This window comes from Empidonax traillii, unplaced genomic scaffold, assembly GCF_003031625.1.
Source record: "Empidonax traillii isolate 1590-97213 ecotype Southwest subspecies unplaced genomic scaffold, ASM303162v1 scaffold34:size3740991, whole genome shotgun sequence".
NCBI classification, from domain to species: domain Eukaryota; kingdom Metazoa; phylum Chordata; class Aves; order Passeriformes; family Tyrannidae; genus Empidonax; species Empidonax traillii.
In genome coordinates this window covers 2,470,820-2,488,476 of record NW_020955227.1, presented here as the reverse complement: position 1 = coordinate 2,488,476, position 17,657 = coordinate 2,470,820, and the positions used below count along the sequence as shown (strand labels likewise).

The 17,657-nt window shown below is 39.3% G+C and overlaps 1 protein-coding gene across 5 annotated transcripts in view; it reads right to left on the bottom strand.

The window, feature by feature from the left end:
* Positions 1-17,657, bottom strand: part of CDK5RAP2 (CDK5 regulatory subunit associated protein 2) — a 70,514-nt gene that overhangs the window by 22,593 nt on the left and 30,264 nt on the right. For 3 of the 5 annotated variants that reach the window (XM_027877858.1, XM_027877860.1, XM_027877863.1), the window contains exons 17-25: positions 16,920-17,035; positions 15,324-15,452; positions 11,441-11,536; positions 10,713-10,760; positions 9,911-10,098; positions 7,245-7,707; positions 4,420-4,684; positions 3,433-3,549; positions 797-1,394 (exon numbers count right to left, since the gene is read on the bottom strand). In XM_027877858.1, coding sequence (XP_027733659.1) covers positions 797-1,394; positions 3,433-3,549; positions 4,420-4,684; positions 7,245-7,707; positions 9,911-10,098; positions 10,713-10,760; positions 11,441-11,536; positions 15,324-15,452; positions 16,920-17,035 — 2,020 coding nt within the window. The remainder of the gene's footprint in view (positions 1-796; positions 1,395-3,432; positions 3,550-4,419; positions 4,685-7,244; positions 7,708-9,910; positions 10,099-10,712; positions 10,761-11,440; positions 11,537-15,323; positions 15,453-16,919; positions 17,036-17,657) is intronic. The other 2 variants (XM_027877859.1, XM_027877861.1) reach the window with 1 other exon arrangement.

The window sequence follows — 17,657 nt, the reverse complement described above, 5'->3', positions numbered from 1 at the left end:
GTTGGTGCCCCCAAATATTTCTTCTCAAGCATTTGGAAGAAAACCACAAGGCTGAATCTCTTTCCTTGTTATGCTTCCTGGCATTCTACAGGCCCTCAGGATGATAAAAATATTAAAAAGGGCAAAAGGGGGGTGGATGTTTCAAAAGGTTCACTCTTATGAGCCCCCATTCTCTGGTTGTGATCTGTACAAACGCAGCCAAAATGCTGCCCCCAGTCTTACCACACAAAAAGCAAGACTGATACTTTCCAGCCTCCCATAATAATGACTTTCCAGCTTATGAGCTTATGCTGTAAAATTTCATTCATTAATTTCTATATATATCCCCTTTCACAGGAAGGCATCACAGCACCTCAGCTGCAAAACAAATGGGAACTAGAGCGGAAACGTCTTATTTTACACATGAAGTCTGGTCCCAGGAACAGAAGGGCCAGCGTGGATGTGCCAGCCAACTGCCCACGGAAACGTTTCTGCCTTAAATGGGATGTTCCATTGCCTTGCACTTGTCACCTGAAAAAACCCTGAGTGACGCAAAACTGTGATGAGATGTGGCTGCTCAAGGGAGGGTGTATCGCAGCAAAGAGAGCTGTGGGCCTGAGGTGTGTGGCACAGCACAGTTACACAGGAGCTTATCAGGAGCAGTTCTGTTGTAGAGGAATATTGTTTTGTACCTCAAGGGGTCTTTTAACTAACTATTTCGGTTTATTTATGTTGATGTTGGTGAAATTTAGCCTTTATGTTACCTTCCTATCGCTGTTTACAAAATAGAACCTGAAACAGCAACAGCTTTACTCACTTGGATGGTGATGTTTCCCCCAGCTTGTTCTGAAGGTGATACATTTCATCAAGATGCACATTTCCAACTTGCTCTTTCTCTAGCTCTGCCTCATTTTCCAGCAGTAGTTCCTTAGGGTTTTGTGCTGCCCACGTATCAGGTGCTCTTGAAGACTCTGAATTCCTGTTCTCAGCGTGGATCTCATCATCCATCTGATGGACACCAGAGAACGTTTTGATTTCCTGCTTAGCTTTATGTGACACTTGTGCTCCAGACCCTTCCACAGGCCAGGCTGCGTCACTCACAACTTCATTAGGAGAACCACTGAGCAGAAGACAGTCAGAGCTCTGCAACTGAAACAGGAACGTTTTGTACTTCTCAAGCTCAGACTTCATGTTCTTAATTCTTTGTTTCAGTTCTTCGACCTCATCTGTGGCTTCACAGTCATCAAGTGCATCTGTACTTGTTACACTCGATTTGCAGGAGCGCGGGCGCTTGGAACCCCAACGTGCAGGGGCTGAGTCCACGTCCTCATGTTCCATGGGATGAAACTCTTCATCCATCTCTTTTAATGAACTATGAATATTCCCATTGCTAATGTTATGATGATTTTGCACGCCTGGAAAACAGGAGGCTTGAGAGTGAATATTAATATTTCTTTATCTGACACTCTGTTCTCAACAGCACCAGAATGAATTCATTTAATTCTACAATAGCAAAATAAAAATGCAGATAATTACAAGCTATGCAATATTAGTTTGGGACTTTTGACCTCTTTCTTTGATTTGTCCATTAATTCAATAATTCAACCCCTTATCACCTTTCAAATACACAATACTCAAAATACACCCACTTTCTTTTCTCAAATGATTGGAAATTCTTTTTGCCATATGCTGTCATGAATCAGACACCAGTGAGGCCCAGACCTTTCTAGTCACAAAGATATAATCTCAAACATGAGACCCTGAGATTTCAAAGGAGACTCTGACTTTACATGGTTCTTTCTAAAGCTTCTAATTAAATATTCCTCTTCTCCTCACTCCAAAAATCTATACAAAACCAATTGGAGCATAAAGTCAGTGGAATTTAAAAAAGATTATCAACAAAATAGTAAAATTTGAAGAAGGGGCTTTAATAACTTCTTTTTAAAAGGTTGATCTAAACAAAATCCATTAAAGTGTTTGGTGCTAAAGGTTTTACTGGCACACATTTGACATGCACATCACATTCCTCAGGTGACTTTGCCATTCCTAAGTAATGCAATCACCCCAGATTCAGCCCAATAAAAGTCATATATTCCTACATGTTTATACTTGTGTGTATGTTGAGGGCTGTATGTGTAAGTAGCTAGCAAAATGATTATTTTCTAGTTACCAGTAAATTAAATTTTGCTCTTCTATTAGTTCTGCAAAAGATCACTATGAATTAGAACTTCCCTTCTGGGAGTCACTCATTGATCTTTCAGACGCCTTAATACTTTCAGATTGGTTTCCATGGAGAATTTGAATGCCCAGGGTTCAAGCTTTAAATCAGCACAAAATCTCAGGGGGAGCAGCTCTATATGAAGGCCCAAGTCAAGTTCAAGCACAAGAGAATAAAAATAAATATAACATAAAAGCTTGAATAAAATAAAGCTGTGATAGTGGGATATCAACACTGCTGTGGCTGCCCCGTCCCTGGAAGTGTTCAAGGCCAGGTTGGACGGGGCTTGGAGCAACCTGGTCTGGTGGAAGGTGTCCCTGTCCGTGGCAGAGGGTTGGAACAGGATAATCTTTAATGTCTCCTCCAACCCAAACTATTCTGTGTCTCTGTGCAACACTTCATTTATCAGCTTCTCCTCCTTCCCTACCAGTTGGTTGCTGCAGTAACACAGATGTCAAAAAAAACAAATAGTTGGCGGACTCTTAAACTCTGAAATCCTGATTCCATGTAAACATTCCAGGTAATAAACAGATAAAATAATAAAAACAGGTATTAAGGAAGAAATATTTCAGATTAGAGCACTGGCTGGAGTTTTAATGAACCAGTGTCCTTTAACTAATAAGCTCTCTGTGCATATATGGCCACACATGGAGCACAACCCTGCACGCCAAAGGATCACAGATTTGGCCACATCCTCTCTCTACAGTGTTAATCAGGTTATTCAAGCTCTCCCAAAAAAGTGGAATGGATGATGCAGAAACATGGAACACACAGTATTAAGCCTGTTTATATTTTCATTAAACGATTCCACTGGGTTTCAACCTAATTGAATGCCTTCAAATAATTCAGATAAGCAAAATTCTATCATTCAGTTGCTTCATTCCAATAGTTCAGAACTAGATGCAGAAGCAATAAGTAACAAACATTTAATTCAGAGGAGAGTTCAGAAGTGAGGACATTAGCAACAGAGATCAGAGTCAGGCATATAACTCATTATTTTTACTGGAAACCAGACTCATAAATCCCTGTGGCCCTTCTGAAAGCACAACCCTGAAAGACCAGCTTGGATCCTTGGAGCAATTAATCCATACTAGCTACGAAAATGAGATTTAAAACCCACAAATAATGGAAAGGGAGATGATTACCTGCAGCAATTTACAATTTTATACAACTCAGAAAAAAACAGAGTTTTAAAATTTCCTTTTTTCTTATACTCTACCATGTAAATTCTTTACCTTGAGAGTTTTGCTGATTTTTGTCCATCACATACTCATTCTTGTGCTCTGTACCTGGATCAACACTTTCCAACTCCACCTGGATTTCACTATTATCCAGTTTGAGCAACGAGTCAACTGGAGAGCAGTGGGGGAAAGTAAAACACAATTCAGTAAGTGACTGACAAAAATTAAATGGGGACAGTTAAAAGAAACAAAACCAAAAACCAACCAACCAAAGCACAAAACAAAAAGCAAAAACAACCCCACCTCACAAATATTTGCAATAAATTGCACCATATCTGTCCCTTTCCACAACACCATTATTAACAACAAAGTCTCTGCAAACTCTGTGTTTGACAGTGGTTCAATCACCACTTGACTGAATCTTATTTCTCATACTGACACTCCCTCCCCTATCCTTCACATCTCTACTCAGTTTTTAATCTAACTGCTAAGTGCATTTTCGTTTTGTTACCACTCCAGATCTTTCTCCAATACCCATTGCTCTCTGTCTTACAATTTATCATAGTTTACTGCTCCTGATACTTTGTCAACAACTGAGTTTAGATTAACCCACCACACTGGAAAAAGACACAGATTACTTGATTGATCAGTGGAATATTGGAAAAACTTAATTATGCAGCATAAACAAATATTTTTTACTCTCTTGTCTCCATTACTGACAGTTTCCATTAAATTTGGCATCCTATAAAAGAAATTCTTCATGTACCTAAACACTGACATATATGTGTGTATGTGTGGCACTCTGTGCATCTGTCATTTATTATGGATTTTATGCCATGTGTACACAGCACTTTCCATTCCATAAAAAGCTGGTTTACATTTTAGTGGCAGAGGGGAAAAAAAGGGTGTTTTTCAAGATCTGTACATATTTGTCTGCTCGAGAAACTCATAAGGTTAAGCGGCACTGTAGATACACAAAGATCATCAGGGTTTAAGCCACTATTCCAAGCAGCACAATCACCACGTCTGCTCATTATTTACCTCTCCCTGACGTGCTTCCCTGGGCAGGCTCTTCTCCAAGGTTTTCAGCTCCAGACTCATCCAATGAGTCTCCATTAGTTTGTGCCTGAAATGGTTTGGTTTGTGCATCACAAGCTTTCAGACCTTCACAGGGTGTCCTGGTACAACACTGCGGTTCTGACCCCCATTTCTGCATCCAGGAGTTCAAAGGCACATTTCCTAAGGGTCTGGAGGATTTTAAGAGCACAGGCAGACGGGATTTCTTGGGCAGGGAAGAACAGCCAGCCTGAAAAATCCATGGAATAAAATGGGGAGTTGTAGCTCACACATAACAGTGAAGTATAGGAACTATAAGGAAACATTTTGTAGAAAAACAAAATTTTTCCTGTAAGATCAGTCAGCTGTCACCTTAGTTTTGAAAATAAGTTCGTATTGCCCTTGGCTGCCTGAAAAACAAACATTCAGAGAGGCAAAAATCCCATTTCACTAGTACAATTTTCTGTAAATAGCAGCTGCTCATGCATCCACAGCCTCCCAGTGACTGGCTTCCAGCTCAGGAACCAACACAGCAAATCCAGCAGTGACCAGCAAAGGCTTTTAACCAGCAGGACTGTTAGTTCTGAGTTTCTGGATGCCTTAGGAAAATAGTTTCTCACCCAAGCTGACCTCTCTAACTGCTACTTCCTACTGTCATTTATATCATAAATGTCTGCCAGCCCAGTAACTTGAAACCTTTAAGTTAACTTTAAACCCTGTTCCCCTTAAAACACTTTTTTTTTTTTAGTTGAGGAGCCTCCTCATTTTTAAAAAATTCTGAGCTTATTTTCCTTTCTTCCTTTTGTCTCCACCTAACACCCCCTATTTCCATAACTCTGAGAAAATCAACACAGCTTTGCATCAGCCACAGGGGACATTTATCCTGCCACAGAGAAATTCTTCATGAACAAAACCAGCTTCTTCACCCATACAGTCTATAAACTGCTTCTGCAGGATCCCACTTCCTACTGTAACAGATATTCTGTCATTGGAGTTGGGGGAAGTTAAATTTCTTAAGTCACCACAATTTAGCCTCTCACCTTTTGGAAACTCTGCATAAAACAAATGTTCCCTGTTTAAACAGAGCATAAAATAAAGCTACCTCCAAAACCATAAAAGCATTCTGTGTGTTGATGAGAGTTATGGAATTGTGTGCAACAATAATAATAAAAATCAATAATGGCATGCTCAGATAGATTTAGTTTATATTTTTAATGTTCATTTGCTCTACCAGTTTCCCGAGTCCCCTAATTTCTTTCACCACCCAATGTATTCCGAAATACCTTTCCACATCCACTTCTAGGCAATTATAGTCTTTACACAATTCAAAATAATAAAAAGCAAGTTCCATTCTCCTAATGCCATACTCAATCCCTTTTTGTACATATGTGAGTACAATATCATCCGTAGGCTGAAATATAAATCCAGAACTTCCTGTTAACTAAACTGCATTAATAACCACAAACCATTCCCAGCTGTCTCAGGGCTGTGGCACAGACACATATGTCACCCAGATTACCCAAAGGCCAATTCAGCTGGCTACATCAAATTATTTATAAAAGCCATTCCAGACCTAAAGACACACTGCATTTTTTTCCAAACAAGAAAGCTTTTAAAGCAACTGATTCAGGGATTGCATTGAGGTTGCAGCTGATTAAACTAGAGAGGAATCAGAAGAGTGTATTGAAACTCGGGGAAAACAGGAACTTGGAAAAAAGAGAAGTGCAGAAACAATCATAGAATGATTTGGGTTGGAAGGGACCTTAAAGATCATCTTGTTCCCCCTGCCATGGGTAGGGACACCTTCCACAAGCCCAGATTGCTCCAAGCCCCGTCCAACCTGGCCTTGGACACTTCCAGGAATGGGGCAACTACAGCTTCAGAAAAATGAATCCAAAAGGAACAAGCCAGAATAAAAAGGAACAGTTCCTAATTGCTGCCTCACAGAAATCTCTTGATCACTAAAGTCATGGAAACCACTCTTTGCAGAAGGTGCTACAACATTCCCCATTAGCAGTGCACAGAATCAAAAGCAACGCTCTCCTTTGTCTGCGCCGCAGGAGCCGAGATCTTCAAAGAGTTTTCAACTTCACTTCTATCACTGCTACTGAAACAATACACAGGAACTCTTTAGCAGACACTGTTTTCCCACCTCTTTGTTTGGGATCACAGGCTGCCTACAGACAGAAGGCTTGAAAACTCAGGTTCTGTCTGTGCTGACAGAACAGATTTCTGGGCTCTCAGGCTCCAAACCCGACACCACAAACTGCCCCCCGGTTTCACCGCACACCACTGGCCACGCTTCTCTAAAAGCAAGGCACGATGATTAGATGTTAAATGGAGATGTAAAATTAAGACTGGAGTTCGTGGAAGTCTATCCCTGACTCCTCCCCAGCCTGCTCTCCGAGACGGCGCAAGGCTGGAATTTTCTAGAACACATCTGCCATTTAGACTTAATCAACAAGTTCCCTCTGCTCAGGCTCTGCAGGCTGTGCCCATCTCTGCAGGAACACAAGGCAGTACAGAATCAGGCCATTATGCTATAAACTCTTTTTTTCCAAAAGCTGTAATATTTACTAGTATCTGGTCCCGGTGAGGACTGAAATTCAATTAATTAACGTTCTAAAGCAGGCTGAAGTATGTGATGAAAAGCTCTGAACATTAAGAACAATTACTGAAAATATATTTGGCTTACATCTCTTTTCCTAATATTAAAAATTACACAAAAGCAAGATTTAATATTAGAAATGAAACATATTTTTCCCTTTTATATATCTATTCCCCAAGCACCAGAACGAGAATAAACTTACTTCATTTGTTCTTGTAAAAAAAAGTCTTTCATGCTGTTCACCCTTCTTATACACATTTTCTTGCTGATGTTCTCTTTCTGCATTTAATCTTGAATAGTTTGACTTTTCTTCTGAGGCTCCTTTTTTGCCTTCATGTTTGAATCTCATGACATTACTCTCTAAAGTCATTGTTTGTGTAGCTGCATCTTTCAATTCCACTTTCAACAACTGAATATCCTTATTAATCTGTGGCACTGCATCGGGATAAAGCTTCTCTTTCCCATCAAAAGTTGATTTCAATTCTACTTGCTGCTTTAAGAATTTAGTGACCTGCTTGAAATGTTTGAGTTCAGCTCTTAGTTGAATAATCATTTGCTTAAGATCTTTTTCATCCTTTTTCTCTATATCTTCACTTGAACATTCTTCCTCAGTCGTGTTCAGATGATCTAACAGTTCATTTACAATTTTCATTTGTTCTTGTCTGCTGCACTCAGGAAAGAGGGAAGAAAAGCCATGAATTTAGATTTTTATTTAAGCAAACAAAAATACCTTCCAAGAAACTCTTCTGCTGTGTCCTGACACATCTGAAATTCCCAGGAGATTCTGGTTTACTCACTAATGAATTACTAACAAGCAAACTGAGGTTCTGAAACCTTTTCACAACTCAAATTCTATCATAAATTATCTCATCAGTGCTTTTCTCCTATTTATGGTCATATATGCTCTACTGTCCCTCTCCCAATTTATGAACTGACACTAAACCTCTGGGAAGTAAACTGATTGCTTATGTAATAAAGAAATATAAAAAATACGAATGGATTTTCAAAAAAGTTCACTCTCTACCTTAAAATATTAATTTATACCAAAACCACAGGAGACTCTAGATCATGGAATCATAGTATTGGAAGGGACCCACAGGGATCATCAAAGTCCAACTCCTGGCCCTCATGCTGAGTTTTTCTAAAAATCTATCATGTATTTTTAATGTAACAGGGAAGTTGGAGACTGAGAAAGCAGCCAAAAGCCTGCAAAACCAGCTCACTGCAGACCACCAAACTGCCCCATGGATAACTAGTTCATGGACAACAGTTTGGAAAGTGATGTTTAAGAGAAACTGAAGCCAAATAAGAGGCATTTCAAGCACAAGCAAGCTCTCAAATTCTACAGACAATTTTGTGTGTCCAACAGAGAGCTGTTTGTGCCATGAAACATATAAAGCAGCATTTTGAACAACTGCATTTGTATAGTTTAGCATTTGAAATGGTAGAAGCTAACTAGGTTTTTTATGGCTTTGTCTGGCATCTGATCTCATTAGTGAGAATTCAGTTATGCAAAGTACAGGCTCATCACCCATCAGTCTGGTCATTTATACTGGAACACAGAAAAAATTACACGCTAGGGTGGTAAAGATGATGGTGCTGGAATCACTCATTAGCAGACTTTTAAGTAAAGTTAACAAATAAACAATGTTTTCTGCTCATCTTCTAAGGGAGTAGTATCTCCTCATTCACCACTAACTACTGCTGTGACAACTAAGACCATTTGTGCCTGTTGGGAGAGTTTTAAATAGTAATGTAAAAATAGAGAATTGCTGGAGTAAAGCCAAGTGCAGGATGGTGAACACAGAAACCAGGATTTGACTTGTGTAGCTCTGTGTGATATTCTGCTCCCAGCACTGCTCAGCACAGTTTCTAGGGAAGGTCATTCCCATCACCCTCCAGAAACCACTCCAGAAAGACACAGAATCCTGGACACAGTGATTACAGTGGAGAGAACTGGGAAAGGAAAATGAGAATGACCTCCACCAAGGCTCTAATTCAGTTCTCAACCAGGAGATCAAGTGGTGTAAGCATGAAATTGGGGGAAACTAGCCAGGGAGTGTGGTTTTCCTATACAGCCATTTCTTGCTTGGTATCAGCCAGTTCCTCTGGAAATGAGCGTTTTAGCTGGGAATTGATCAAATCACAGTGTAACACACACACACACTTGAAAACCACTGGTTACACCAGGGCTTCTACAGATTTGGGTACACAAGTATCTTCTCCTGCATTGAAAGTGACCCAAGTGCTTATAAAATGGTTCATCTCAGCACAGTCCTACAAGTGGTTGTAGTGGAGTAACCTCTTGTTGAACTGCATGACACGGGCCCCAAAACTCCCTGAACCACTGACAGAGAGCAAAGCTCTGCCCAGGCAGTTCAGGTGAAATGCATAGAGTAACATCCGTTCAAAATTATCCCTGTAAAAATCATTGTAACTCCAGCTCCTCCACCCTCAGATCCCCGTGTATATAATTTTTACAGCAGTGAAGTGTTGTCCCCTCCACCACACCACCTGTGCTCTGAGATATTTTGGGTTTTTTAAAGAAAAATACCACCTATTATGAACTGAGCCCTTTAACTCTGCTAGACCTCATCCTAGAAACAATCAGCCCCTGCAGCAAAGCTCCATGTATCAGTAACTTTGGAGAGTTTCTTTCTTGCAATGGGTTTTTCTTAAGGATTTCTACTGATAGTGTGTTTCCTAATTACTTAATTGCATGATAGACTAAAATGGCTCTGAAGGTGTCTTGCCAATCTCTCAGGTAAATTAGACAGTGCCATTATCTAAATTCACTTTAGCAAAATTACTTTATTCTCTTCTCAAATAGAAATACTGTCAAAAGCACTGCATATCCCTCATACTTACGTAGATTCCAGCACAGATGTTCTATTTTCTCTTAAAAGAGATGTGAGCAAGTTCTCTGTTTCATGTTCACTCATTTCCATTCTGCCCAAGTGTTTGTCAGCTGTATCATGCTCAAATTGAGGCTTAATTGGACTCCTATAATGTCTGTCTTTGCAGAAACTCTCTGAATAGCCTGATGGAGTTATCTGTTAAAAAATTGCAAACATTGTCTTATTACACAGGTATGTAATGTTCTATTAAATTCAGGGCTGTAATCTTTTTTGTAATCGGGTTTTGTAATTCCTGATGCTCTTTATCTGCATTAAGAAGCATCCACAGACATTTCGCTGACTATTTATTAATAGGAAAACCAATTAACATCTATTTCACATGATTAATTCATAGCGATCAGTTGTTTAGGAAGGAGTAAGAAGATTTCCCCGAAGGTCTTTATCTGTGAAGAGGTATGAAACTTCTGGAATGTTGCCTGCAAACTGCAGCTAACATTTTATTAGTTCAACTTGGAATCATGCGTATTTACAGTACAGATTCTGTCCTGGGATCTCCAGATGCAAGTGATGGCTGCGACAGGATACAACATCAAGTATTTACAAGCTGCCAACTTCTTGCAGAAAACACTGTAGACGTGTCCTAGGAAATTTCTACCTGGGATCTCTGCAGTCATTCAGCCCCCATTAAAACAGTCAAAGTCAGTATCAATCACATGAGAATTCAGACTGAGCCCATGTGGGTACAATTTCCATCAGCAGAGAGAGATGAGGATGTTAAAGTGCCAAGAGAATCGTATCAATACATCACTAACCTGTTTATCCACCTCACAAGGAAAATCCAAAGATACTTGAAGGCACACCTGGTAAGCAAACACAAAAATTACAAATTGCATCATTATCCTTCAACATTACTATACAAAATGCCCCGTTTTGTGTCGTATTTTAGCATGTTACAATTTTTAAACCCGAAAGGTTCAAATTTAATTGCACTCAACGATCCTCTAAGGTCCCCTGCAACCTGAATTATTTTACGATTCCATGATGCTTTGCATTAGAATAAGAGGACAGAAGATTTCTGTGTGTATGAAAATGCAGTCTGCAAGTTACCAAGACATCAAGTACTTCAAACCTGAAGAAAGATCTACAGAATTTTTTCCCTCAGTCACAGCAGCAAGTGAATCTCACACAATTTGTACTATCGGCCTGGGTGCAATGGAGGCTGCAAGATCAGTGTGTGTGTATGTAAAGAAACATGATTTGAAGGGACTCTCTGTCATCCCCATTCAGGGTGACTATAAGTACTCCAACAAGAGAACACAAGGTCCACAATCAAACCTATTTTGAGTGTAAAGCCAGCTGAAAAATACAGGAAAAAGCTTCCACAAACCCTTACGGATAACAATCAGCTGAAAGCAAAATCAGATACCAAGAAAAGCATGTTTTGGTTGCAAAAGACTTTGTGTTCTAAGAAAATAAGAGATTTTAAAGGCATGCAGAGAAGAGGGCACTGTAACCCAGTGTACCCTCAGCAGAGTCCTACCTGACTGACTCTCTCACAAAACTGACTGTTCCGCATCTTCTTGTCATTGTCACCATCTTCAGTCTGCATCACAGGCTCCTCTGTTGTTTCAAGACACTACACAAAGTATGGAATGATGTGAAAATGTAGCACAAAAAAAAATACTGTGATATGAAACATGCATAAATAAGTCAGTGACATGTCTTAAAAGAAAAATAAAAAAAAGCCTGTAATACAAAGTAACAAACACTGAATTAGATTTCTTCAACAAGATCAAAGAAAATTAGTATAAAGCCCAGGAATGACTCATATCAAATACAGTGAAACTTCATCTTATACATTCCTTTATTTTTATTTAACCCTTTCCCCTCGGATTTTATAAAACATATAAAACCAGTCACGCCCTTGTGGCAAAGGAGCTCTGTCTCCTCAGTCGCATTCTCATTGTGCCTATTTTGTTTTCCAATTTCTAGAATTTATATTCATTTGCTACACAGTTCAGGCTCTTCTCCAGCATCCAAGAAATAGATGCTTTTAAAAGTAAGCACATGTGGCTCTCTGCACTCTAAAAAGATTTACTGTACCACTAAGGTTACAAACTGCTGTGTCTTGCCTAAATTTGCCCATTTGTAGCAAGCGGTGCCAAATCATCTTTTAATCCCTGACCATAGTTACAGAAAATTGAGATTACAGGTCCAGAGACTCAGGTGAGAGATTGGAGGGAAAGGAACTGGTGTCTCGTGGCCCTGGGTGGGGCATTTTTAGCTTGGTGCTGAAACTTCAGAGAGAGACAAACCTGCTTCCCCAGGATCACAGGCTGCAAAGTCCTGGCTCACAAGTCAGTCCCATTGCAGGCAAAAAGGATTCTGTGAGCAGAGTTATTTCTGCTTCCTAAGAACGCTGGGAATTGAAGGCATGTGTGGGGTTTGATTTTTTAATTGAGCATACATTGAATGCATGCATATATATATATATATATATATATGAAATTAATGAGAAAAACCTTTTTAGCTCTCAACCCCTCGAAGCAGAAGCAACCCTAATGGTTTTAAGTATGAATTTAAAAAGGCAGAAACCGGATGGTGCAGTGTATTAATATATTTGTCTTTTACAATTAGAATCCTATATGGAAAACTTAACTTCCAAGTCATGCTTGGATTATTTTGGTATTTTCACTCAGATTTGCTTTTCTAGGACAAGGCAGAATAAAGACAATCTGAAAACTGGAGGAAGACACAGATGGGATTGTGGTATATATCAAGGGCATGCATTATAAAAAAAATCTTTTTGTTGTCATCATTGGATGCTAAAAGTCCAATAATGTTAGCTATTATGAAAAAACCAAAAAAATTGTTTAGATTTAATCTTCCACGTGTAGATTAAGGACAAACCTTGCATTTGTATATTAAAGTTACTTGCACACGTAACTTATCCATCCAATGCAACCACTTTTTATAACTCAACATTTTTTAGTACCTGCTTGTCCAAGGCCAGTATTTGCTTTTATAAGTGAGGATTCTTAGAATGGAAATACTGCATAAGACCAACAGGTTATAAGTACACTATTACAATGAATCCCTGCAGGTTGAGCCTGGTCCTACAGTCCTCTCTCTGAGAGACTAAAGAGAAACTTTCTGTGCTCTGAGGAATATAACCTAATGTGCAACAACATACTGAAAGAAAATAAGTGTCTTAAGGCCAGAAAAATAAACCTACCAAGAATAAGCTGCCTGTTTTGAAGTATTTCCTTGGAGACTGAAAACCTTGGGAATATTTCTCCTAAATGAACCACTGATACGCTTGGTTTGCAAAGATCCCCCCGAGCCCTGGAGGTTGAAATCACTGAGGCTGCTTCTCTCCAAGAAAGCAGATGTTCAGAGGGCAGTACAAAAACAACCTTTTCCTCTCCTCCTTCTCCCTTCCCAGCATGAACATGAAGCCAAGAAACAGAGGACTAGGGGCTGTCAGACCCTGCAGAGGCACCAACCTGCAGATTCCTCTGATTTGAGCTCCAGCTTTGGGAAGGAAAAGCAAAATGGGAACGTTTTAAGAACCTGAGAAAGATACATCTTCCTGTGTCTGTCCCAATTCCTATTATAACACATGCTAGTGTCATCCCAGCACTACCTGCCAACAAATTTTAGCTCAAAACCCCCACAAAAAATAGAACATAGGGTTTTTTGACAGTGGTTATTAATATACAAAACACACTGCTGTCACAATCCATAACCCGAAATCCAGGTTGCCATTTATTGCCAGGCCCGATAAAATGATAAATGGTATAAATGATAAATGATAAAAACTTTTAAACCAAAAACTTTTAACTAAAGGTCCTTTCACTTTTTGAGCTCCAGAGTACTCCTGTCATTCTGGCACAGGTTAAAATCCATATTTAATTTTCTTATTTCCTTTACCAGAATTGTGAGGTTTATTTATATTTTACAAGCTTCACTCTTCGTCATTCTACATCTAATTTCGTGTAGGAAGCTTTCAGAGAGCAGCCCTGTGTGCACTTGTCATGTGGAGACGAGCAGGAGAGCACAGAGCCCTGTCATGATAATCCCAGCCCAGGATCGGAATCCCTTTGGAATTAACTGCAGCATCCATGGGGGTGCAGCACCCTCTGCAGGATGATGAGGCAAATTGCTTAAAAATATTAATTATGGAGAGTGCAGGAGCTCGGAAAGGGATCACCCACAAGCTCTGCACCCAGACCTGCTAGTGGCATGTAAATTCATTATTTCAATAAAAACACGGCACCCCTAAAGGTCTATATCTCATTTAAAACAAATTTCAACTAAAGGTAGGATGAGTAAGTCTTAAAACTGAAAAAGCAAGAATATTTAGTGACTTCTGATGATTGTTCCAGTGCATCCACAGCACATCCAGGAAAAGGCATGAGCCTTTTTACTGAGCCCTGCAGAAAAATCATCAATACCACAGTCCCAGCTCTGGAATGAGCTGGTACCTACACATAGTTAATTCAAACTGTTCCTATCCTTGTTCTCTTAATTCAGAAATTCAAGGCACAAAATACCAGCACCATCATTATTCCTTCCACATTTTTTTCCTTCCTATCCAATATGTTCTGCAAACAACAACGGAACTGAAAGCAAGAAACCACAAAGGAACATAAAGACAAGCCACTACCAGCCACGCTTCCAGAAATATTTTCCAGCAAGCTGGAAGGGTCACTAGAATCTCTCAGAGCCTCCTCTGAGTGGTTCTTCACCACTCACACACAGTAACACACGTGGGGGACCCAGCACTCAAAATGCTTCTCAGTGGAACCTTTTCTTTCCCACAGCTAAAAACAGCCTCAGCCTCAGGAAAAAGAAGGAAATGCCAGCAAGGATTATTTTCACAGTGCTGGGGGCCCCTTCTTCATGTAATTCTCTGTTCCATAGGAAGAAACAGCCACATGTCTGGGTGACCTGCTATTTTCTCTTTCTTGGCTACATTGGACCTTTTTGTTTTGTAGATGCAGAGGAAATCTAAACTAAGCTCAGAGAATTAGACCCAGCACGAGAATGAGTCTGCAACAGCAAACAGATTTTCCAGAATAACTAAAATATTATATAAGAGATTGCTTGCTTCGTAACATTAACTATTTCCTTCCCTCTCAATTGACAAAACAAATAGATCACAGACCCAATTAATATTTAAATGAGTATGTTGCTTCCTTAAAATCAACTTGACACATCACTGAACACTTGCATTGAGCTGATTCTCTGTTGTGCTAACATGTTAAAAGTTGTTTACATCATTAATTTAAAAAGTTATTATAAGGAATTAGCAACTTCAGCCCTGAGGGCTTTACACTCCTTCTGAACTGATGTTAATGACTCCACAAGGTACGTTAGATGAGAGAGTCAGACTCAGTACTTAAAACCAGAAAACCTACCTCTCTGTGGTTTAATATTTTCAGTGCTTCCTTCCCTTGAGAATCTGTTGTACAACCTCCAGACTGTCTTTCCTTAAGTTCTTGATTAATTGACTGCAGTTCCTTAACCATCAGGAGCAGATCAGATACCTAAATAATCAAAGGAAGAACAAGCAGAACTTTTAACATCCAAACTAGCAGGAAAACAAATGATGATGCATGAACGTCCAGCTAAACCCTAAGTTGGAAAGGTTGGGTTTGTGTGCCTGCTCTCGAGGTAATCTGTGTGTGGAAACAAGGTTATGTGTTTGTGATTAGCATTCAAGGAAACTTAATTTGTAAGACTGTAGTTTCCAGTCAGTTATTAGGTTCAGGTATTAAGTTTCACAACTCAGTGGCAAGAACAAACCTGAGGGCACCTCACACCAACAGCTGATTTGAGAGGAAACATTTAATGCAAGAAAAAACAGCATTGCAGGGAAATAGCATCATCCAGAAACAACCTGTTCTTCTGTCTCCAAACTCATTTATAAATTACTTCCATTCTGAGCAGCTTCACAAACACAAAATCTGAAGGGACAGTCGTGTTCAAAGCTCTTCAACAGACATTATAGCCACAAACCCAATTAGTATATTGAGAGGGCAACATTTGGAGAAGAAGGTGAAATCTTTTTATTAGACCAATTAATACACTTGGAAAAACAGGGCGGCTTTCAGGCACACAAACCCTTTTTCCAGTACGAAATTATATATAAACATCTTTTGCTAATGAGTGTCCCTGAACCTACTGAAGGGAATGTGCTCAGAGATAAAAGTGGTGTAACCCCAGAATGGCACTGGGACACAATCTGGGGCTTTTTTAGTGACACCTGTTCAAAATTCCTTGCTTTAGATTACCCACCTCCAGAGTGTGAGCACCTGCCTACAATTCAGCTGGCCCTGAGAAATATAAAACTCTACTTATGTTCACTACTAAACAACCATATTCAAAATAATTCCTTGTCATAAACTGGAGCATGGACCAGGGGTCACTGCACAGGGTAAGGAGTAAGAGAACAAGTTTCTGAACTCTGATATGGATTTATTCTATGGCAGAGGTCTGCACATTTAATCCCTGCGAATTTCAGTTCTCCTTATGTAGAATGGAGACAACATTCATTTACCTCAGGGCTATTTTATAACATGCTCTATTTACCAAAAGGTTTGAAAGTCCTAGGATGGAATGTGCTGAGTAAAAGTACAAATTACAGACACCACCGTCTTCATGTTTATAAAGGTGCATGAAATACACATTGTGGGATATTTAATGTCAAAACCTTCCTTTGGAGTTGATGTACATGATGTCTGAAACATGGGATCGAGTCAAAAACTTGAGTCCAAGTGTCTCAGAGCTTAAAACCTTGGCAGCAACTCCCCCCAGCTTTCAGCTGATTCTGAAGCCAGTGTGGTGTAACAAAGACTAAATAGTTCATAAAAGGTGGGTCAAAAAACCACAGAGATTTTTCCTTTCAGAACTACCCAACTGTATCTAAATAACATTTCTGTGAGAGATACAGAAACTATAAACAAAGCAGAATAAAGCCATTAGAAACAGTAAATAATAAAAAAGATCAATACCTTTTTCTTAAGTTCTTCAAGAGACAGATGATCTATCTGTAGGCTTAAATGATCTTGTTCCCCTAAACAGATACTCATATAAGATGTTTGATCACCACAGAAAGATAGTGTTTCATCTGCCAAAATAACCAGGGACAGGCATTATTTCAGAGACTCCATTTGCAGGAAAACACAGCACAAAATGCACAGACAGGACTTTTGGAATAAGAACCTTCCAGTAAGTCTGTGGGAGGCCAGTTAAAATGTTTCATTCCCAAAATAAGCTTTCTGTTTAATTGAAAAAATTTTGTCCTCATATTTCTTTGTGCTCCTGACACACAGACGTGCTGCATTTTCTGTGGCTGTATTTTCTGTGGTTATCAGCATGAGCTGTGAATGTAATTCTGAATTATAATTTGCATATTTAGCATTACAATTAGAAATAATTTTTAGGAAGGATAAGTTAGGCATGAATAGTTATTGTGTTTTAACTATATTTTTATGAACATGAGCTCAAGGTCTCAAGGCAAAAGGCCAGGTTGGACAAAGTTAATGATTTTATTTTGCTTTTGGGTCAAAAGAATGCAGTCATTAAATTATAAAGAGTTACTTATTCATTTCCTCTATAACTGCAGGAATTACTTGTTATGTTTTAATAAACACCTGCTTATTTACAATACAGATGACAGTTAATTCTACAAATGGATCTCATTAGATAGAGGGAAAGCATATCTAAAGTAGGACAAAGAAGAGACATCC